The following is a 23,553-nucleotide window of genomic DNA, read 5'->3' as shown; positions in this document are numbered from 1 at the left end:
TCTATAGGTAACAACATCATACTGTAACAGCTACGGTCTATAGGTAACAACATCATACTGTAACAGCTACGGTCTATAGGTAACAACATCATACTGTAACAGCTACGGTCTATAGACGGTCTATAGGTAACAACATCATACTGTAACAGCTACGGTCTATAGGTAACAACATCATACTGTAACAGCTACGGTCTATAGGTAACAACATCATACTGTAACAGCTACGGTCTATAGGTAACAACATCATACTGTAACAGCTACGGTCTATAGACGGTCTATAGGTAACAACATCATACTGTAACAGCTACGGTCTATAGGTAACAACATCCTACTGTAACAGCTACGGTCTATAGACGGTCTAAAGGTAACAACATCATACTGTAACAGCTACGGTCTATAGACGGTCTATAGGTAACAACATCATACTGTAACAGCTACGGTCTATAGACGGTCTATAGGTAACAACACCATACTGTAACAGCTACGGTCTATAGACGGTCTATAGGTAACAACATCATACTGTAACAGCTACGGTCTATAGGTAACAACATCATACTGTAACAGCTACGGTCTATAGGTAACAACATCATACTGTAACAGCTACGGTCTATAGACGGTCTATAGGTAACAACATCATACTGTAACAGCTACGGTCTATAGACGGTCTATAGGTAACAACATCATACTGTAACAGCTACGGTCTATAGACGGTCTATAGGTAACAACATCATACTGTAACAGCTACGGTCTATAGGTAACAACATCATACTGTAACAGCTACGGGTCTATAGACGGTCTATAGGTAACAACATCATACTGTAACAGCTACGGTCTATAGACGGTCTATAGGTAACAACATCATACTGTAACAGCTACGGTCTATAGCGGTCTATAGGTAACAACATCATACTGTAACAGCTACGGTCTATAGACGGTCTATAGGTAACAACATCATACTGTAACAGCTACGGTCTATAGGACGGTCTATAGGTAACAACATCATACTGTAACAGCTACGGTCTATGATTGGTAACAACATCATACTGTAACAGCTACGGTCTATAGACGGTCTATAGGTAACAACATCATACTGTAACAGCTACGGTCTATAGACGGTCTATAGGTAACAACATCATACTGTAACAGCTACGGTCTATAGACGGTCTATAGGTAACAACATCATACTGTAACAGCTACGGTCTATAGGTAACAACATCATACTGTAACAGCTACGGTCTATAGGTAACAACATCATACTGTAACAGCTACGGTCTATAGGTAACAACATCATACTGTAACAGCTACGGTCTATAGGCGGTCTATAGGTAACAACATCATACTGTAACAGCTACGGTCTATAGGTAACAACATCATACTGTAACAGCTACGGTCTATAGACGGTCTATAGGTAACAACATCATACTGTAACAGCTACGGTCTATAGGTAACAACATCCTACTGTAACAGCTACGGTCTATAGACGGTCTATAGGTAACAACATCATACTGTAACAGCTACGGTCTATAGACGGTCTATAGGTAACAACATCATACTGTAACAGCTACGGTCTATAGACGGTCTATAGGTAACAACACCATACTGTAACAGCTACGGTCTATAGACGGTCTATAGGTAACAACATCATACTGTAACAGCTACGGTCTATAACGGTCTATAGGTAACAACATCATACTGTAACAGCTTACGGTCTATAGACGGTCTATAGGTAACAACATCATACTGTAACAGCTACGGTCTATAGACGGTCTATAGGTAACAACATCATACTGTAACAGCTACGGTCTATAGGTAACAACATCATACTGTAACAGCTACGGTCTATAGACGGTCTATAGGTAACAACACCATACTGTAACAGCTACGGTCTATAGGCGGTCTATAGGTAACAACATCATACTGTAACAGCTACGGTCTATAGGTAACAACATCATACTGTAACAGCTACGGTCTATAGGTAACAACATCATACTGTAACAGCTACGAACAGTCTATAGGTAACAACATCATACTGTAACAGCTACGGTCTATAGGTAACATCATCATACTGTAACAGCTACGGTCTATAGACGGTCTATAGGTAACAACATCATACTGTAACAGCTACGGTCTATAGGTAACAACATCCTACTGTAACAGCTACGGTCTATAGACGGTCTATAGGTAACAACATCATACTGTAACAGCTACGGTCTATAGACGGTCTATAGGTAACAACATCATACTGTAACAGCTACGGTCTATAGACGGTCTATAGGTAACAACACCATACTGTATCAGCTACGGTCTATAGACGGTCTATAGGTAACAACATCATACTGTAACAGCTACGGTCTATAGGTAACAACATCATACTGTAACAGCTACGGTCTATAGGTAACAACATCCTACTGTAACAGCTATGGTCTATAGACGGTCTATAGGTAACAACATCATACTGTAACAGCTACGGTCTATAGACGGTCTATAGGTAACAACATCATACTGTAACAGCTACGGTCTATAGACGGTCTATAGGTAACAACATCATACTGTAACAGCTACGGTCTATAGGTAACAACATCATACTGTAACAGCTACGGTCTATAGGTAACAACATCATACTGTAACAGCTACGGTCTATAGACGGTCTATAGGTAACAACATCATACTGTAACAGCTACGGTCTATAGACGGTCTATAGGTAACAACATCATACTGTAACAGCTACGGTCTATAGACGGTCTATAGGTAACAACACCATACTGTAACAGCTACGGTCTATAGACGGTCTATAGGTAACAACATCATACTGTAACAGCTACGGTCTATAGGTAACAACATCATACTGTAACAGCTACGGTCTATAGACGGTCTATAGGTAACAACATCATACTGTAACAGCTACGGTCTATAGACGGTCTATAGGTAACAACATCATACTGTAACAGCTACGGTCTATAGACGGTCTATAGGTAACAACATCATACTGTAACAGCTACGGTCTATAGGTAACAACATCATACTGTAACAGCTACGGTCTATAGACGGTCTATAGGTAACAACATCATACTGTAACAGCTACGGTCTATAGGCGGTCTATAGGTAACAACATCATACTGTAACAGCTACGGTCTATAGGTAACAACATCATACTGTAACAGCTACGATCTATAGGTAACAACATCATACTGTAACAGCTACGGTCTATAGGTAACAACATCATACTGTAACAGCTACGGTCTATAGGTAACAACATCATACTGTAACAGCTACTGTCTATAGACGGTCTATAGGTAACAACATCATACTGTAACAGCTACGGTCTATATACGGTCTATAGGTAACAACATCATACTGTAACAGCTACGGTCTATAGACGGTCTATAGGTAACAACATCATACTGTAACAGCTACGGTCTATAGGTAACAACATCATACTGTAACAGCTACGGTCTATAGACGGTCTATAGGTAACAACATCATACTGTAACAGCTACGGTCTATAGACGGTCTATAGGTAACAACATCATACTGTAACAGCTACGGTCTATAGGTAACAACATCATACTGTAACAGCTACGGTCTATAGACGGTCTATAGGTAACAACACCAATCAACGTTGCAAAAATGTCACTGGCACAGTTATCATAGTTACCATAGTTAATAATCATCATGATTATCAAGGTGGGCTAGTTGGGTAGTTGCCTCCATGATATATTATCACTGTACATGCAGTAATGACAGAGTATAAACCTCTTGGGCCCGATTCAGACAGGAAATGTACACCTTTTCCTGGGCACGCCTTTCCTACACACTTCTCAGTAGTCGGTATTCAGACTTACCTTATGCAGGTGTGTAACCGGCTTTGCAGGCGTGGTTCCCTTGCGCGTGCTACGTACATTTTATTAAACTACAGAAAACCCTCCCACATTTTTTTGGCCAACGGATTTTCTCGTGGAGTTTTCGTTCAATAGGGTTTTCAATACATTTTTCTAAACCATCCCTTTAAATTTGGTGTACCTTTTAATTAGAATTTTCTCGACAGACTCACTAGAATATATGGAGGGAAGGGGTTCAGAATATTAGGGACCAATGAAAGAAAGGGATGTAAATACATGCATATTCATGTCCTTTTCAGCACCAATTGGTAGATTTAAAAAAATACTCTGATTTGTTATATTATTTAGGGTTAGGAAAGTACTTTTTGAATAATCCCCAAAAAATGATTTGGAGAGCCTTTACGCACAAAATATATTGGTGAATCAAAAATACAGTGGTTTGATTCAATTGTTCAACTAACGATGTAATGGAATGATCCAAAATGTACCGATAGTGGCTAATATTTAACATGATACAAATTGTTTTAAAAAATAATAATATTTACCCAGGGTGATTATGATCTATGTCCTTCTAGAACCATCCAGGACGACCTGTGAGAACCCAGGAACACCTGAGTACGGCTCCATGAACATCAGCCTGGGGTTTAAGGTACAGTATAAAGGAATGTTCTGTACTAGATATCTTGAAAGTGGCAATCTGGGATTGGCACATCCATGGTTAAAACTATCATTTTAATCTCCTGGATGGTCAGTCCTTGCATCCATAGCTCTGTCTATGAATTTGACAGTGGTTACATTTTCCCCAGCCCCATCCCTCAGCTTTTTACCAAAGAAAGTGGTGTGGTGACCATTTTGAATCCCAGTACAGCATGTTGGACTGGGACCGTGCCTACTGTACCAACGATCATAGAGTTAGGTTTAAAACTGTCCTGTTCTGAGGGTGCAGTATGTTGGACTGAGACCCTGTGTGAACTAACTGTACTGAAACTGTATGGAGATGTGATGATATGTGAAACCACAGGATCTTTTCAAAGGAAGTCCAGCCCAACAGCCGTAAGATCTAAATGTGTCTGGATTGGAATGATCTTGTATTCCTTTGGATGATTCTGTTGAATGATGTTATATTGGCGCAAGACAAGGAAGGCAGGCTGCAATACATTTCATCTCAGCAGGACATACAGATACACACTTCCTTCAACTCTCTCTCTCTCTCTCTCTCTCTCTCTCTCTCTCTCTCTCTCTCTCTCTCTCTCTCTCTCTCTCTCTCTCTCTCTCTCTCTGTTAGACTTCATTAGACTAAGCTGTATTTCTGAGAACTCCTAATAGACCATTTGATGTGTTCTATTTGATGCACATTTACTTTTATCTCTACACACATTTCCAATAGTGATGCAATTTGATAACAAATAACTGTTGTGAAATTACTTATGCAGTTAACAGACAATACTGTCTTTTGAGGTTAATTAGACTTAACTGTCTTTTGAGGTTAATTAGACTTAACTGTCTTTTCAGGTTAATTAGACTTAACTGTCTTTTCAGGTTAATTAGACTTAACTGTCTTTTCAGGTTAATTAGACTTAACTGTATTTTCAGGTTAATTAGACTTAACTGATATTTGAGGTTAATTAGACTTAACTGTCTTTTCAGGTTAATTAGACTAAACTGTATTTTCAGGTTAATTAGACTTAACTGTCTTTTCAGGTTAATTAGACTTAACTGTCTTTTCAGGTTAATTAGACTTAACTGATATTTGAGGTTAATTAGACTTAACTGTCTTTTGAGGTTAATTAGACTTAAAGGTGCTTATTATAATAATAATAATAATAATATGCCATTTAGCAGACGCTTTTATCCAAAGCGACTTACAGTCATGCGTGCATACATTTTTTTTTTGTGTATGGGTGGTCCCGGGGATCGAACCCACTACCTTGGCGTTACAAGCGCCGTGCTCTACCAGCTGAGCTACAGAGTCTACATGTCTACATAGATCCAGTGGCGACAGAAGACAGCGAGACTGAGATTGGGTCACACTAGCCCGACCAGGGATTTGATTTGACCACAGAGAACACTTTGGGTCTAATTTGAAACACAATCAATAAAGCAGAGAACTGCAGTCTGATGAACTATGGAGTGGACACAGCATGGGGGAACATAGCTGAAGAAAATATGTTTAATGCACTCTTGTTGTGAACATCATTCCTGGTGGTTGGATGGAGGTCAGAGTGGTATCATTAGTTCCCTCTCTCTACCTGTTATTGCAATGTTACAAGTAGCAGGCAGTAGACGCTGATTAGCCTATATAGCCAGAGATATAGTCATCAGATGCTTCACATCTAAAAGTGAGGAAATATGTTATTTAAGGATGTAAGGAGAAGAGCTCTGGCTAGTAGTGGGATCTCCAATGTACACTACATGACCTGCTCGTCGAACATCTCATTCCAAAATCATGGGCATTGATATGGAGTTGGTCCCCCCCCCCCTTTGCTGCTATAACAGCCTCCACTCTTCAGGGAAGGCTTTCCACTAGATGTTGGAACATTGCTGCAGGGAGTTGCTTACATTCAACCACAAGAGCATTAGTGAGGTCGGGCACTGATGTTGGGCAATTAGGCCTGGCTCGAGGTCTGCGTTCCAATTCATCCCAAAGGTGTTCGATGGGGTTGAGGTCAGGGCTTTGTGCAGGCCAGTCAAGTTCTTCCACACCGATCTCGACAAATCATTTCTGTATGGACCTTGCTTTGTGCATGGGGGCATTGTCATGCTGAAACAGGAAAGGGCTTTCCCCAAACCATTGCCACAAAGTTGGAAGCACAGAATCATCCAGAATGTAATTGTATGGTGTAGCATTAAGATTTCCCTTCACTGGAACGAAGGGGCCTAGCCCGAACAATGAAAAACAGCCCCAGACCATCATTCCTCCTCCACCAAACTATGCATTGGGGCTGGTAGTGTTCTCCTGGCATCCGCCAAACCCTGATTAGTCCGTCGTACTGCCAGATGGTGATTCATCAAATCAAATCAAATCTAATCTAATCTAATTTTATTGGTCACATGCGCCGAATACAACAGGTGCAGACATTACAGTGAAATGCTTACTTACAGCCCTTAACCAACAGTGCATTTATTTTAAACAAAAAAAGTAAGAATAAAACAACAACAAAAAAAGTGTTGAGAAAAAAAGAGCAGAAGTCAAATAAAGTGACAGTAGGGAGGCTATATATACAGTAAAATAAAGTGACAGTAGGGGAGGCTATATATACAGGGGGGTACCGTTGCAGAGTCAATGTGCGGGGCACCGGCTAGTTGAGGTAGTTGAGGTAATATGTACATGTGGGTAGAGTTAAAGTGACTATGCATAAATACTTAACAGAGTAGCAGCAGCGTAAAAAGGATGGGGTGGGGGGGCAGTGCAAATAGTCCGGGTAGCCATGATTAGCTGTTCAGGAGTCTTATGGCTTGGGGGTAGAAGCTGTTGAGAAGTCTTTTGGACCTAGACTTGGCACTCCGGTACCGCTTGCCGTGCGGTAGCAGAGAGAACAGTCTATGACTAGGGTGGCTGGAGTCTTTGACAATTTTGAGGGCCTTCCTCTGACACCGCCTGGTATAGAGGTCCTGGATGGCAGGGAGCTTTGCCCCAGTGATGTACTGGGCCGTACGCACTACCCTCTGTAGTGCCTTGCGGTCAGAGGCCAAGCAGTTGCCATACCAGGCGGTGATGCAACCAGTCAGGATGCTCTCGATGGTGCAGCTGTAGAATTTTTTGAGGATCTGAGGACCCATGCCAAATCTTTTTAGTCTCCTGAGGGGAATAGGCTTTGTCGTGCCCTCTTCACGACTGTCTTGGTGTGTTTGGACCATGATAGTTCGTTGGTGATGTGGACACCAAGGAACTTGAAGCTCTCAACCTGTTCCACTACAGCCCCGTCGATGAGAATGGGGGCGTGCTCAGTCCTCTTTTTTTTCCTGTAGTCCACAATCATCTCCTTTGTCTTGGTCACGTTGAGGGAGAGGTTGTTGTCCTGGCACCACACGGCCAGATCTCTGACCTCCTCCCTATAGGCTGTCTCATCGTTGTCGGTGATCACTGCTCCACTGTCCAATGACGGCAAGCTTTACACCACTCCAGCCGACGCTTGGCATTGCGCATGGTGATCTTAGGCTTGTGTGCGGCTGCTCAGCCATGGAAACTCATTTCATGAAGCTCCCGACGAACAGTTATTGTGCTGACGTTGCTTCCAGAGGCAGTTTGGAACTTGGTAGTGAGTGTTGCAACCGAGGACAGATGATTTCTACGCGCCACGCACTTCAGCACTCATCAGTCCCGTTCTGTGAGCTTGTGTGGCCTACCACTTCGAGGCTGAGCCGTTGTTGCTCCTAGACATTTCCACTTAGCAATAACAGCACTTACAGTTGACCCGGGGCAGATCTAACAGGGCAGAAATTTGACGAACTGACTTGTTGGAAAGGTGGCATCCTATGACGGTGCCACGTTGAAAGTCACTGAGCTCTTCAGTAAGGGCCAATTCTACTGCCAATGTTTGTCTACGGAGATTGCATGGATGTGTGCTTGATTTTATACACCTGTCAGCAACGGATGTGGCTGATATAGCCGAATCCACTAATTTGAAGGGATGTCCACATACTGCTGTATATATAGAGTATTTATTACAAATGGAAAAGAAACTGGAACTGGAACTTATGAGAGCTTAGAGCAATACTCTTAGGATGACTCCAGTCAAGTCTAATTAACCTGAAAAGACAGTTAAGTTTAGTTAACCTGAAAAGACAGTTACGTTTAGTTAACCTGAAAAGACAGTAACTTTCGGGTTACTGTCGGCTCCCAGTCAACCTCAGTTTAGTAATGTCTGTCTCTTCCTCTTGTCACGGTTTCGGCCGAGGCTGCCTCTCTCCCTTGTTCGGGCAGGCTTCGGCGTTCGTCGTCTCCGGAATTCTAGCTGCCACCGATTGATGTTTCATGTTCGTTTGCTTTTGTCTGTTTGTTTCTACACCTGTTTCTGTTTTGTAGTAATTAGTGTCCTATAAGTTTCTCGTTGTGTTTGTCTTGTGTTGTGTGTGATTGTTACCGTCAGTCTGTGTATTGCTCGGTTGAGCGTTATTTTCTCCACTGTTTGCTGGAGCGTTCGTTGCACTTGTGTTGTGCACTTATTTCATCCTGACGCACCTGTTTGTGCGCATTGTCTTTTTCGCCTTCGTGCGTATTTTGCTGTCAGGCTTATTTCGTCCTGTTGCCTGTGTTTAGGCAGGAATACAGCTTTTTGGAATTCAGTCTGCTTCCTGCGTTTGATTCCTACACCACACCTACAACACGACCTGACAGAATCACACACCACACAGTATGGAATCAGCAGGAGCCGAAGCAGCACATTCAAGACTGGAAACCCAGGTTCGGGAACAGCAAGAGCAGCTCCTGCAGATGGGGGCCGCCCTGCAGGAGGTGATGACCACCCTCCGAGGCTGGGGTCCGCCTCCACCGCCAGCCGCCCTGCCAGCACCATCGGCCAGCCCACCCAGTCCAGCGCCGGAACCTCGCGGAGTCCGACTATCTCTCCCGAGGTCCTACGACGGGACCGCAGCTGGGTGTCAGGGATTCCTGCTCCAGGTAGAGCTGTACCTGGCCACAGTACATCCGGCACCTTCAGGGCATGAGAGCGTGTCCGCCCTGATCTCCTGCCTGGCCGGTAAAGCGTTGGAGTGGGCCAACGCGGAGTGGAGGAAGATCGACGCCACGACTATTCACATACACCGAGTTCTCCCGCCCGCTTTAGGGGCGGTGTTCGGCTCATCCCCGGAGGGGAAAGCGGCGGGGAGCGTCTGGTCTTCCTCAGGCAGGGAGGAGGAGTGCCCAGGAATTCGCACTCGAATTCCGTACTCTAGCGGCAGATGCAGGGTGGAATGAGCGGGCCCTCATCGATCTATACCGATGTAGCCTCAGAGAGGGACGTCCGTCGGGAGCTGGCCTGTAGGGACACCAGTCTCACTTTCGACCAGCTGGTCGACATGTCAATCAGGTTAGATAACCTATTGGCTACCCGCGGACGTCCTGAGGGGGTCCGTCCATTCCATCCTCCAGCGCATCCGAGCCGTGTCCTATGGAGCTCGGGGCGCTGGCGCTAGAGATAGGAGGAGTCGGCAGACTAGGGGGTCCATCCACTGCACCAACTGTGGTCGGGGAGGACACACCGCGGCTAGGTGCTGGGGATGGCCTCCTAGGGGAGATGACGACAGGTCCCGCACTGGGGATTCCTTCCAGGTGAGTAGGCGCCCCACTCACCCAGAGCTCTCTGTTGCCCATTTCTGTATGCCTGTATGTTTTCCACAGGTAGCACCTCATGCCCAGCATAAGGGCGCTGGTAGATTCAGGCGCAGCTGGGAATTTTATTGATAGAAAGTTTTGTTTAGCGTTAGGGATTCTCCTCATTCCTGTTGATGTTCCTTTTCCCGTTCACGCCCTAGATAGTCAGTCCGTTGGGTACGGGCTTGATCAGGAGGTCACGGCGCCACTTAGGATGTGTGCGCAGGGGATCATCAGGAGATGATTCAGCTGTTCCTGATTGACTCTCCCTGCGTATCCGGTGGTGCTGGGCATGCCCTGGTTGAGTACCCATAACCCAGTGATTTCGTGGCAGGAGAGGGCTCTGATGGAGTGGTCTGCTCAGTGTGTGGGTAGATGTTTGGGCGTTTCCGTGAGGGGCTACCTCGGTGGAGAGTCCAAACCAGGTGCCCGCATTGCACATTCCACCTGAGTATGGGGATTTGGCTATCGCGTTTAGTAAGGCGAGGGCGACGCGGTTGCCACCCCATAGGCAGGGGATTGTGCGATAAACCTTCAGGCAGGAGCTGCGCTCCCACGGAGTCATGTGTATCCTCTGTCTCAGGAGGAGAAGAAAGCTATGGAGATTTACATAGACGAATCGCTGAGACAGGGATACATACGGCCGTCCACTTCCCCCGCGTCCTCGAGTTTCTTTTTCGTGAAGAAGAAGGATGGTGGTTTGCGTCCGTGCATCGATTACCGTGGTCTCAATCAGATTACGGTGAAGTATAGTTATCCACTCCCGCTGATTGCGACCATGACTGAGTCGTTGCATGGGGCGCGTTTCTTCACAAATTAGATCTCAGGAGCGCGTACAACTTGGTGCGCATCAAGAAGGATGATGAATGGAAAACAGCCTTTAGTACCACCTCGGGCCATTACGAGTATCTAGTCATGCCATACGGGTTGATGAATGCTCCGTCGGTTTTCCAATCATTTGTGGATGAGATCTTCAGGGACATGCAGGGACAGGGAGTCGTTGTGTACATAGATGACATTCTCGTGTACTCACCTACCCGTGTCGAGCATGTGGCCCTGGTGCGCAGAGTGTTGCGGAGGCTGGTGGAGCACGACCTGTATGTGAAGGCAGAGAAGTGTCTGTTTTTCCAGGAGTCTATCTCCTTTTTGGGGTATCAGTTGTCAGCGTCAGGGGTGAAGATGGAGGTAGACCGAAGGCGTCGGCCGTGCGTAATTGGCAAACACCAACCACTGTGAAAGAGGTGCAGCAGTTTTTGGGGTTTGCGAATTACTACCGGAGGTTTATCCGGGTTTTGGGCAAGTGGCAGCTCCCATCACGTCTCTCTTGAAGGGGGGTCCGGTGCGTCTGCAGTGGTCAGTCGAGGCGGACAGGGCGTTTGGGAGGCTGAAGGACCTGTTTACCTCGGCTCCGGTGCTGGCGCATCCGGATCCCTCTTTACCATTTCAGGTAGAGGTGGACGCGTCTGAGGCCGGTATTGGCGCCGTGCTTTCACAACGGTCAGGCGCGCCACCTAAACTCCGCCCCTGTGCCTTCTATTCCAAGAAGCTCAGCCCGGCGGAGCGAAATTATGACATAGGGGACAGGGAGCTGTTAGCTGTGGTACAGGCCCTTAAGGTGTGGAGGCACTGGCTTGAGGGGGCTCAACACCCTTTCCTCATTTTGACGGACCACCGTAACCTGGAGTACATCCGGGCAGCGAGGAGGCTGAACCCTCGGCAGGCTAGATGGAGTATGTTTTTGACCCGTTTCTCTTTTAAGATTACCTACATCCCTGGGTCACAAAACGGGAAGGCAGATGCGCTGTCTCGGCTGTATGACGGGGAGGAGAGGTTCGTGGAGCCCACTCCCATACTGCCGGAGTCGTGTCTAGTGGCACCGGTGGTGTGGGAGCTCGATTCTGAGCTCGAGCGGGCATTACGCACCGACCCTAGTCCACCACAATGCCCGGAGGGTCGGAAGTATGTTCCGCTCGAGTGTCGGGATCGATTGATCTATTGGGCTCACACGTCACCCTCCTCTGGACACCCGGGTATCGGCCGGACAGTGCACTGTCTTAGTGCCAAATATTGGTGGCCCACGTTGGCCAGGGATGTGAGGGTTTATGTTTCCTCCTGCTCGGTGTGCGCCCAGTGTAAGGCGCCTAGACATCTGCCTAGGGGTAAGTTACTGCCCCTGCCCGTTCCACAACGACCATGGTCCCACCTCTCGGTGGATTTTATAACTGACCTTCCCCTCTCTCAAGGGAATACTACCATCCTGGTCGTTGTGGACCGGTTCTCTAAGGCCTGTCGTTTGCTCCCCATGCCGGGTCTTCCTACTGCCCTGCAGACCGCGGCTATATTCACCCATGTGTTCCGGCACTACGGGGTGCCCGAGGACATTGTGGCTGACCGAGGTCCCCAATTCACCTCCAGAGTCTGGAGAGCTTTTATGGAGCGGTTGGGGGTCTCTGTGAGCCTCACCTCGGGTTACCACCCGGAGAGTAATGGGCAGGTGGAACGCGTTAACCAGGATGTGGGTAGGTTTCTCAGAACGTACTGCCGGGATCGGCCGGAGGAGTGGGCGAGATATGTGCCCTGGGCCGAGATGGCACAGAACTCTCTCCGCCACTCCTCCACCCAACTAACCCCTTTTCAGTGTGTTTTGGGGTACCAGCCGGTTCTGGCACCATGGCATGAGAGCCAGATCGAGGCCCCCGCTGTGGATGAGTGGGTGCGGCGCTCGGAGGAGACGTGGGACGCTGCACACGTCCATCTGCAGCGTGCCATACGTCGACAGAAGACGAGCGCCGACCTACACCGCAGTGAGGGGCCAGTGTACGCACCTGGAGATCGAGTCTGGCTCTCTGCCAGAAACCTGCCCCTCCGCCTGCCCTGTCGGAAGCTGGGTCGGCGGTTTGTAGGGCCATTTAAAGTCCTGAGAAGGTTGAACGAGGTATGTTATAGATTACAGTTACCAGTTGAGTATAAGTGTATTAACCCCTCGTTCCATGTGTCCCCTTCTCAGGCCGGTGGTAGGCAGGCCCACTCCAAGAACATGAGATCTTGGAGACCCCCCGGCCCCGTTGGACATCGAGGGGGTACCGGCGTACACCGTGAGATCCATCTTGGATTCTAGACGTCGGAGAGGGGGTCTTCAGTATCTAGTGGAGTGGGAGGGGTACGGTCCGGAGGAGCGGTGCTGGGTGCCGAGGAGAGACATCTTGGACCCGTCGCTCCTGACGGAATTCCATCGGGGGTATCCGACGCGCCCTGCGCCGCGGCCTCCGGGTCGTCCCCAAGGCCGAAGTCGGCGCGCGTCTGGAGCCGCGCGTCAAGGGGGTACTGTCACGGTTTCGGCCGAGGCTGCCTCTCTCCCTTGTTCGGGCAGGCTTCGGCGTTCGTCGTCTCCGAATTCTAGCTGCCACCGATTGATGTTTCATGTTCGTTTGCTTTTGTCTGTTTGTTTCTACACCTGTTTCTGTTTTGTAGTAATTAGTGTCCTATAAGTTTCTCGTTGTGTTTGTCTTGTGTTGTGTGTGATTGTTACCGTCAGTCTGTGTATTGCTCGGTTGAGCGTTATTTTCTCCACTGTTTGCTGGAGCGTTCGTTGCACTTGTGTTGTGCACTTATTTCATCCTGACGCACCTGTTTGTGCGCATTGTCTTTTCGCCTTCGTGCGTATTTTGCTGTCAGGCTTATTTCGTCCTGTTGCCTGTGTTTAGGCAGGAATACAGCTTTTTGGAATTCAGTCTGCTTCCTGCGTTTGATTCCTACACCACACCTACAACACGACCTGACACCTCTCTGTCTATCTCTGTCTGTCTCTTCCTCTCTGTAATACATCTTACTCATCAGAACTCTTTTCCTCATACAGATGCCATATCCTAATTTGATCATCCTGTTGTTGCAGGAAATGCATACCTGTAGTGTATTTGAGGTTTAGAAAGGCTTCTAAAGTTTGTAATTTCCACTTTAAAATTCTTACTGGATTTTTCCTAATGAAAAATGTATCAACCCCTACACAAAATGTCCATTAATTGTTGTCCACATAATTAACATTTCCTGCTGCAGCAAGATTATTTTCCTCCTGTAGCAAACTGGCTTAAATTAAGATCCTACATTTGTATCCTGAAATAACATATTTCCTCTTAGAGAAACACCATCAGTTTAGTCATTGCCTGTCTGCCTTTCTGTCTGCCTGTCTGTCTGTGTGTCTGTTTGCCTGTATCTCTCTCTGATTCAGGTTGACAGCAAGGAGGAGGTTAGTAATATCACTCTGTCTGTCTGTCTGTCTGTCTGTGTATCTATCTCCTCTAGGTGGGCAGTAAGGTGGAGTTTAGTAATGTCTGTCTCTCTGTCTGTCTCTCTGAACCAGGTGGGCAGTAAGGTGGAGTTTAGTCATGTCTGTCTCTCTGTCTGTCTCTCTGAACCAGGTGGGCAGTAAGGTGGAGTTTAGTCATGTCTGTCTCTCTGTCTGTCTCTCTGAACCAGGTGGGCAGTAAGGTGGAGTTTAGTAATGTCTGTCTCTCTGTCTGTCTCTCTGAACCAGGTGGGCAGTAAGGTGGAGTTTAGTAATGTCTGTCTCTCTGTCCGTCTGTCTCTCTGAACCAGGTGGGCAGTAAGGTGGAGTTTAGTAATGTCTGTCTCTCTGTCTGTCTCTCTGAACCAGGTGGGCAGTAAGGTGGAGTTTAGTAATGTCTGTCTCTCTGTCCGTCTGTCTCTCTGAACCAGGTGGGCAGTAAGGTGGAGTTTAGTCATGTCTGTCTCTCTGTCTGTCTCTCTGAACCAGGTGGGCAGTAAGGTGGAGTTTAGTCATGTCTGTCTCTCTGTCTGTCTCTCTGAACCAGGTGGGCAGTAAGGTGGAGTTTAGTAATGTCTGTCTCTCTGTCTGTCTCTCTGAACCAGGTGGGCAGTAAGGTGGAGTTTAGTAATGTCTGTCTCTCTGTCTGTCTCTCTGAACCAGGTGGGCAGTAAGGTGGAGTTTAGTAATGTCTGTCTCTCTGTCTGTCTCTCTGAACCAGGTGGGCAGTAAGGTGGAGTTTAGTAATGTCTGTCTCTCTGTCCGTCTGTCTCTCTGAACCAGGTGGGCAGTAAGGTGGAGTTTAGTCATGTCTGTCTCTCTGTCTGTCTCTCTGAACCAGGTGGGCAGTAAGGTGGAGTTTAGTCATGTCTGTCTCTCTGTCTGTCTCTCTGAACCAGGTGGGCAGTAAGGTGGAGTTTAGTAATGTCTGTCTCTCTGTCTGTCTCTCTGAACCAGGTGGGCAGTAAGGTGGAGTTTAGTAATGTCTGTCTCTCTGTCTGTCTCTCTGAACCAGGTGGGCAGTAAGGTGGAGTTTAGTAATGTCTGTCTCTCTGTCTGTCTCTCTGAACCAGGTGGGCAGTAAGGTGGAGTTTAGTAATGTCTGTCTCTCTGTCCGTCTGTCTCTCTGAACCAGGTGGGCAGTAAGGTGGAGTTTAGTAATGTCTGTCTCTCTGTCCGTCTCTCTGAACCAGGTGGGCAGTAAGGTGGAGTTTAGTAATGTCTGTCTCTCTGTCCGTCTCTCTGAACCAGGTGGGCAGTAAGGTGGAGTTTAGTAATGTCTGTCTCTCTGTCCGTCTCTCTGAACCAGGTGGGCAGTAAGGTGGAGTTTAGTAATGTCTGTCTCTCTGTCTGTCTCTCTGAACCAGGTGGGCAGTAAGGTGGAGTTTAGTAATGTCTGTCTCTCTGTCCGTCTCTCTGAACCAGGTGGGCAGTAAGGTGGAGTTTAGTAATGTCTGTCTCTCTGTCTGTCTCTCTGAACCAGGTGGGCAGTAAGGTGGAGTTTAGTAATGTCTGTCTCTCTGTCTGTCTCTCTGAACCAGGTGGGCAGTAAGGTGGAGTTTAGTAATGTCTGTCTCTCTGTCTGTCTCTCTGAACCAGGTGGGCAGTAAGGTGGAGTTCCAGTGCCAACAGGGCCACCTACTCCAGGGTTCCACCACCCGACTCTGCCTGTCTGACCTGACCTGGAGCGGCTCTCAGCCAACATGCATCCGTGAGCTCTCTCTCTCTCTCTCTCTTCCTCTGTCTTCTTCCTCACCTTTCCTCTTCTTGTCTGTCTCTCTTCTCTCTCCAGCTCTCCTCTCTCCTCTTCTTCCTCCACCTCTCCTCTCTCCTCTCCTCCCTCCACCTCTCCTCTCTCTCCTCTTCTCCCTTCACCTCTCCTCTCTCCTCTCCTCCCTCCACCTCTACTCTTCTCCCTCCACCTCTCCTCTCTCCTCTTCTCCCTCCACCTCTCCTCTCTCATCTTCTCCCTCCACCTCTCCTCTTCTCCCTCCACCTCTCCTCTCCTCTTCTCCCTCCACCTCTCCTCTCTCATCTTCTGCCTCCACCTCTCCTCTTCTGCCTCCACCTCTCCTCTCTCTCCTCTTCTCCCTCCTCCTCTCCTCTCTCTTCTTCTGCCTCCACCTCTCCTCTCTCTCCTCTTCTCCCTCCACCTCTCCTCTCTCCTCTTCTCCCTTCCACCACCTGTCATTTCCTCTCCTCTCCTCTTCCTCAGTCCTCTCTCCTCTTCCTCAGTCCTCTCTCTACTCTTCTACTCTCACAACCTTTTCTCTCTCCCTCCTCTTCCCTCCCTCCCTCCTTCATCTCCCTCACCTCTCCTTTCCACTCCACAGCTCCTGCTCCACTCTGCAATCAACACCATGCCATTATGAGTCTGTCTGCCAGTGAAGTGTTGTTGATGTGTAGTGTAGCCTGAAACCTGTAGGCTGGGGCCGGGCCAAGTGCTTGCTGTTTTTCTAACTCAGGGGCTTTTTCACTGGGACTCGCCACAAACACATGTGGAGTAAACACATGATTGATGTATATAACATTAGTATTTTAAGAGTGATAAGTGCTATTTACACTCATTCATCCAACATTAAAAGGGAGCATTAGTACTGTACACATTTGCATTGGATGATGATTTGTTGCTGTAAATGATGATGTAAATGATATTTCATAATCACTGTTTCACATAACTACTCCCCTAGACAGAATCCCCATTGGAATTCCCTTTGATGAAAAATAGCTTTGTTAGCTTAAACAGCGTCTGCATGCATCCTCCAGTTATACCCCAACAGTGTGTCTGTGTGGTTATTTATGTACAGTATCTCAGTGGTCTGTCTGTCTGATCTGTCTACCGCACGGCCATGTGGTGTGTTCCTGTGCAGTCCTGGCTGGTCCCACTGTGGTTGAGGCTTGGTTGGGGTTAGCCATTCAATGGTTCTGCTTGGTTCTGGCCCTCGCTCCTCCTCCCCTCCTCTTCCTAATGGTCCCATTCAGAGAGAGAGAGAGAGAGAGAGAGAGAGAGAGAGAGAGAGAGAGAGAGAGAGAGAGAGAGAGAGAGAGAGAGAGAGAGAGAGAGAGAGAGAGAGAGAGAGAGAGAGAGAGAGAGAGAGAGAGAGAGAGAGAGAGAGAGAGAGAGAGAGAGAGAGAGAGAGAGAGAGAGAGAGAGAGAGAGAGAGAGAGAGAGAGAGAGAGAGAGAGGTCTTCAACTGATTAGTTTAGTAGGTTCAGGATATCTTCAACTGATTAGTTTAGTAGGTTCAGGATATCTTCAACTGATTAGTTTAGTAGGTTCAGGATATCTTCAACTGATTAGTTTAGTAGGTTCAGGATATCTTCAACTGATTAGTTTAGTAGGTTCAGGATATCTTCAACTGATTAGTTTAGTAGATTCAGGATATCTTCAACTGATTAGTTTAGTAGGTTCAGGATATCTTCAACTGATTAGTTTAGTAGGTTCAGGATATCTTCAACTGATTAGTTTAGTAGATTCAGGATATCTTCAACTGATTAGTTTAGTAGGTTCAGGATATCTTCAACTGATTAGTTTAGTAGGTTCAGGATATCTTCAACTGATTAGTTTAGTAGGTTCAGGATATCTTCAACTGATTAGTTTAGTAGGTTCAGGATATCTTCAACTGATTAGTTTAGTAGATTCAGGATATCTTCAACTGATTAGTTTAGTAGGTTCAGGATATCTTCAACTGATTAGTTTAGTAGGTTCAGGATATCTTCAACTGATTAGTTTAGTAGGTTCAGGATATCTTCAACTCATTAGTTTAGTAGATTCAGGATATCTTCAACTGATTAGTTTAGTAGGTTCAGGATATCTTCAACTGATTAGTTTAGTAGATTCAGGATATTGTGATGTCACGAGAGGCTATGTCCTGGAGGGACGTTACATCCCCCTGAGGTGGCTGCAAACCCAGACAGCTATGGCTCCATCTGCTGGTATGGTCGGGAACTCCACCCCTCTATGGCCAATCTTCCCACGCAGCTGAAACAAATGAGGAGCTGAAGGTTTGGGAAGGGAAGAGACACAGACTCCAAGCTGGGCTCTCTGGAGGACAAGAGTGCTGCACGTCCACTTCCATGAGGAATATAAGGATTTGGAGATACTTACCTTTGGGAAATACTCACCTTTGGATATATGCACCTGTGGAAATACGTGAGAGACATTTGGAAGGACTTTTTGCTGGGTTGGCCACTAGCTGCAACGTGGACTACAGTAAGGCTGGGAAAAGTTATCTGAGCGAGTGAGAATTATGATTTTGGATGTGGAAGAGACATCCCTGAACTGTTAACCCTTAAAGAGCCACAAGAGAACAGAATTTTGTTATATTTTCGTTAATTTCCCAAGACCTATAATAAAATCCTTGTTTTGTTTGAACCTTGTCTCCTTGCACTACTTGAGCAATCCCGCTGAAAGCTGTGTAGCCTCTCGTGACGTCACAGATGGTGGAGAATACGGGCACGCTCAGCGTTAATAGTGCATGTCAGAGGAGGATACCGAAGGTTTGATCACCCAGTTTTCCAAGTTGGCCGTAGGCTCCCCGCCGACTGAAATGGAGGACATATTGAAAGCCCTTGTTGCTGGCCAGCAAGCCCAGATGCAAGCAAACGTGGCTCTCTTGGAGGAGCAAAAGAAAGCCAACCTTCTGAAGGCAGAGGAATTGCAGTTGCAGAGACAGAGGGTGGTCCAAAATACCCGCCCAATAAAGGCAAGTGACTTTATATCTAAGATGGGAGCTACCGATGACATTGAGGCATACCTGCATGCATTTGAGGCCACGGCCACTAGGGAAGCCTGGCCCAAGCAACAGTGGGTTGGTCTGTTAGCCCCCTTTCTAACCGGGAATCGCTGAATGCTGTCCGGGACCTGGGCCCTGACCAGGTTACTGACTATGATGCCCTGAAGTCTGAGATCCTCAGCAGATATGGACTCACAAAGTTTGGTATGGCCCAGCGCTTTCACAGCTGGACCTTCCAACCAGACCAACCTCCTCGGGCGCAGATGCATGAACTTGTCCGAATCGCAAGGAAATGGCTGGATCCGCAGAGGAATACAGCAGCGGCGGTGGTGGAGGCCGTTGTGGTGGATCGTTACCTCACGCGCCCCTGCCTTATGAGGCAAAACGGTTCATCAGTCAACAGGCCTTGACCACGGCTGATCTGACCGTGGAAGCTGTGGAAAAGTACCAGGCCACAGCGGAGATGCTGAATGCTTCCCGAAAAGACCCCAGGAGTGCGGCCCCACCACAAATGGGAAGAACCCGTCCAAAGGACCCCAAGGTCTCGAACCCAGCCACGTCAGGACTTATCCCGGCTCCAGGGGGAGCCAGAAACCAGGCGGGTCCAAGAAGAGTACACCAGGAGGGAAACTTCGACAGTGTTACCGGTGTGGGGAGATGGGACATATCTCCTGGCAGTGTGGGAAACCAGCCGATGAACCTATGCCCACTGCGGAGTCCTCCAGCTCAGCACCCACACACCCGTTTTGCCTCGCTCTTGGGAGTCGTAGATGGCGGCCCAGATCGACCCCCCCACCTGCCCGGTAACTGTGAATCACCATGATGTGGAGGCCTTACTGGATTCTGGTAGCCGGGCCACCCTGGTGCGTAAGGATTTGGTGGGCCCAACGTGTCTGACCCCGGGGAAAGTCCTCCCAGTTTCCTGTGTCCATGGGGACACCAGAGAATACCCCATTACTGAACTTACAATGACCAGCACACGGGGAACCATACACACGACGGCGGGGGTGGTTGATTCCCTCCCCGTCCCTGTCCTAATTGGACGAGACTGCCCAGCCTTTTACCCACTCTGGAGAGAGTCTCAGGAGAGGATAACCCGAGTACCTCGGAAACGGAGAGGCAAGACTCATCCTGGGAAGGCTCCGGTGCAATCCTCCGAATTACTCACTCCCGCCCGGGCTCTGATAGGGATGGCAGGTGGCCAGACCGACACAGAGACGGAGCTACAGAATCTGGACAAAGAACTGTCTGGTCTGAAGGGGACCGCTGAGAGGTATCGTTTGTTAAAGCAACAGTTAGACATGAAGACAGAAGAGTTAGATATCCTCCAGGCTAAACTCCAACAGAGCTCCTTCCTAAGCAACAGGAGGAGCTGGAGAGGCTGCGCAGGACCATCGAGGAGTGTGAGGAGACCCTGCGCAGTAGTAAGGAGGTCCAGAAGAAGGCAGAGGAGAAGTACAAGGTGTTGGAGAACAAGATGAAGAATGCGGAGGCAGAGAGAGAGAAGGAACTGAAAGCTGCTCAACAGAAGCTAAACTCTGCTAAAACCAAGGCTGATGCGTTCAGTAAGAAACTCAAGGAGAGACAACAGGAGGCTGAGTCCCTGGTCCTAGAGTTGGAGGAGTTGAAGAGAGAGCAGTCTGGCAAGCACCACGGCAATGTGGACGCCCTCTCCCGGCGTGATGCCTTCTTCGCTGCCTTTACCCCGACGAGGACGTCGGTCCCGAGGAGGGGGATGTGTGATGTCACGAGAGGCTGTGTCCTGGAGGGACGTTACATCCCCCTGAGGTGGCTGCAAACCCAGACAGCTATGGCTCCATCTGCTGGTATGGTCGGGAACTCCACCCCTCTATGGCCAATCTTCCCACGCAGCTGAAACAAATGAGGAGCTGAAGGTTTGGGAAGGGAAGAGACACAGTCTCCAAGCTGGGCTCTCTGGAGGACAAGAGTGCTGCACGTCCACTTCCATGAGGAATATAAGGATTTGGAGATACTTACCTTTGGGAAATACTCACCTTTGGATATATGCACCTGTGGAAATACGTGAGAGACATTTGGAAGGACTTTTTGCTGGGTTGGCCACTAGCTGCAACGTGGACTACAGTAAGGCTGGGGAAAAGTTATCTGAGCGAGTGAGAATTATGATTTTGGATGTGGAAGAGACATCCCTGAACTGTTAACCCTTAAAGAGCCACAAGAGAACAGAATTTTGTTATATTTTCGTTAATTTCCCAAGACCTATAATAAAATCCTTGTTTTGTTTGAACCTTGTCTCCTTGCACTACTTGAGCAATCCCGCTGAAAGCTGTGTAGCCTCTCGTGACGTCACAATATCTTCAACTGATTAGTTTAGTAGGTTCAGGATATCTTCAACTGATTAGTTTAGTAGGTTCAGGATATCTTCAACTGATTAGTTTAGTAGGTTCAGGATATCTTCAACTCATTAGTTTAGTAGGTTCAGGATATCTTCAACTCATTAGTTTAGTAGATTCAGGATATCTTCAACTCATTAGTTTAGTAGATTCAGGATATCTTCAACTCATTAGTTTAGTAGATTCAGGATATCTTCAACTGATTAGTTTAGTAGGTTCAGGATATCTTCAACTGATTAGTTTAGTAGGTTCAGGATATCTTCAACTGATTAGTTTAGTAGATTCAGGATGTCTTCAACTGATTAGTTTAGTAGGTTCAGGATATCTTCAACTCATTAGTTTAGTAGATTCAGGATATCTTCAACTCATTAGTTTAGTAGGTTCAGGATATCTTCAACTCATTAGTTTAGTAGATTCAGGATATCTTCAACTCATTAGTTTAGTAGATTCAGGATATCTTCAACTCATTAGTTTAGTAGATTCAGGATATCTTCAACTCATTAGTTTAGTAGATTCAGGATATCTTCAACTCATTAGTTTAGTAGATTCAGGATATCTTCAACTCATTAGTTTAGTAGATTCAGGATATCTTCAACTCATTAGTTTAGTAGATTCAGGATATCTTCAACTCATTAGTTTAGTAGATTCAGGATATCTTCAACTCATTAGTTTAGTAGATTCAGGATATCTTCAACTCATTAGTTTAGTAGATTCAGGATATCTTCAACTCATTAGTTTAGTAGATTCAGGATATCTTCAACTCATTAGTTTAGTAGATTCAGGATATCTTCAAAGCAGTCTGGTATTTTGTCAACACTGCAGCCAGTCTTTGTTCACAGTCCTAATGGGGAGACTATATATAACTGTGTCCCAAATTTAACCTTATGGACCCTGGTAAAGTAGTGCACTATATAGGGCATAGGGTGTTATGTTGGGTGCAACCTATCTACTGCTCTCTCAGTTGACCAACAGCTTGCTTGAGGCCAACCGAAGAAACCCTGAGACTCCTGCTAATACAAACACTGTTGGACATTTTCTCATGATTGCTTCATTATCAGGAATACACACACCCCAGGAATCCCTGCTTCTCTGAGTCCATGCACTCTATACACGCTGATCTACCCCCCAAACCAATATCCACATGTAATATGTTGCCCTGATCACGTCCCTGATTAACTGCGTGTGTGTGTGTGTGTGTGTGTGTTTGTTCTCTCTCCAGCCCACTGGTGTAAGCAGCCCAAAACCCCTCCAAATGCAGACGTGGTTGGGATGGACCTTCCTCTATATGGCTATACCCTGCTCTACTCCTGCCAGCCTGGCTTCATCCTGTCTGGGGGGTCAGAACACAGGGTCTGCAGGTCTGATGGAAGCTGGACCGGCAAGGTCCCCATCTGCAGAGGTAGAGAAGTCAAGTCTATCTGCTTTTATGCTATGGTATTGATCTACGCTACCAGTCAAAGGTTTGGACACACCTACTCATTCAAGGGTTCTTCTTTATTTTTTTAAACTATTTTTTACATTGTAGAATAATAGTGAAGACATCAACTCTATTAAATAACACATGTGGAATCATGTAGTAACCAAGAAAGTGTTAATCAAAATATATGTTATATTTGAGATTCTTCAAATAGCCACCCTTGATGCCTTGATGACAGCTTTGCACACTCTTGGCATTCTCTCAACCAGCTTCATGAGGTAGTCACCTGGAATGCATTTCAATTAACAGGTGTGCCTTCTTAAAAGTTAATTTGTGGAATTTCTTTCCTTCTTAATGCGTTTGAGCCAATCAGTTGTGTTGTGACAAGGTAGGGGGGTATACAGAAGATAGCCCTATTTGGTAAAATACCAAGACCATATTATGGCAAGAACAGCTCAAATAAGCAAAGACAGTCCCATCATTTTCTTCAGGTGCAGTCGCAAAAACCATCAGTGCTATGATGAAACTGGCTCTCATGAGGACCGCCACAGGAATGGAAGACCCAGAGTTACCTCTGCTGTAAAGTTAATTAGA

At 46.9% G+C, this 23,553-nt stretch overlaps 1 protein-coding gene across 1 annotated transcript in view; it reads left to right on the top strand.

Annotated features, from left to right (window-relative positions):
- The window catches only part of LOC121543738 (CUB and sushi domain-containing protein 3), a 205,368-nt gene that overhangs the window by 172,327 nt on the left and 9,488 nt on the right, over nucleotides 1–23,553 (top strand). The window contains exons 30-32 of the mRNA XM_045226581.1: nucleotides 4,415–4,488; nucleotides 16,034–16,145; nucleotides 22,762–22,941. Coding sequence (XP_045082516.1) covers nucleotides 4,415–4,488; nucleotides 16,034–16,145; nucleotides 22,762–22,941 — 366 coding nt within the window. The remainder of the gene's footprint in view (nucleotides 1–4,414; nucleotides 4,489–16,033; nucleotides 16,146–22,761; nucleotides 22,942–23,553) is intronic.

This window comes from Coregonus clupeaformis, chromosome 17 (assembly GCF_020615455.1).
Source record: "Coregonus clupeaformis isolate EN_2021a chromosome 17, ASM2061545v1, whole genome shotgun sequence".
Taxonomy (NCBI): Eukaryota; Metazoa; Chordata; class Actinopteri; order Salmoniformes; family Salmonidae; genus Coregonus; species Coregonus clupeaformis.
Note: the sequence above shows the minus strand (reverse complement) of the source record. Positions and strands in the feature narration are given on the sequence as shown.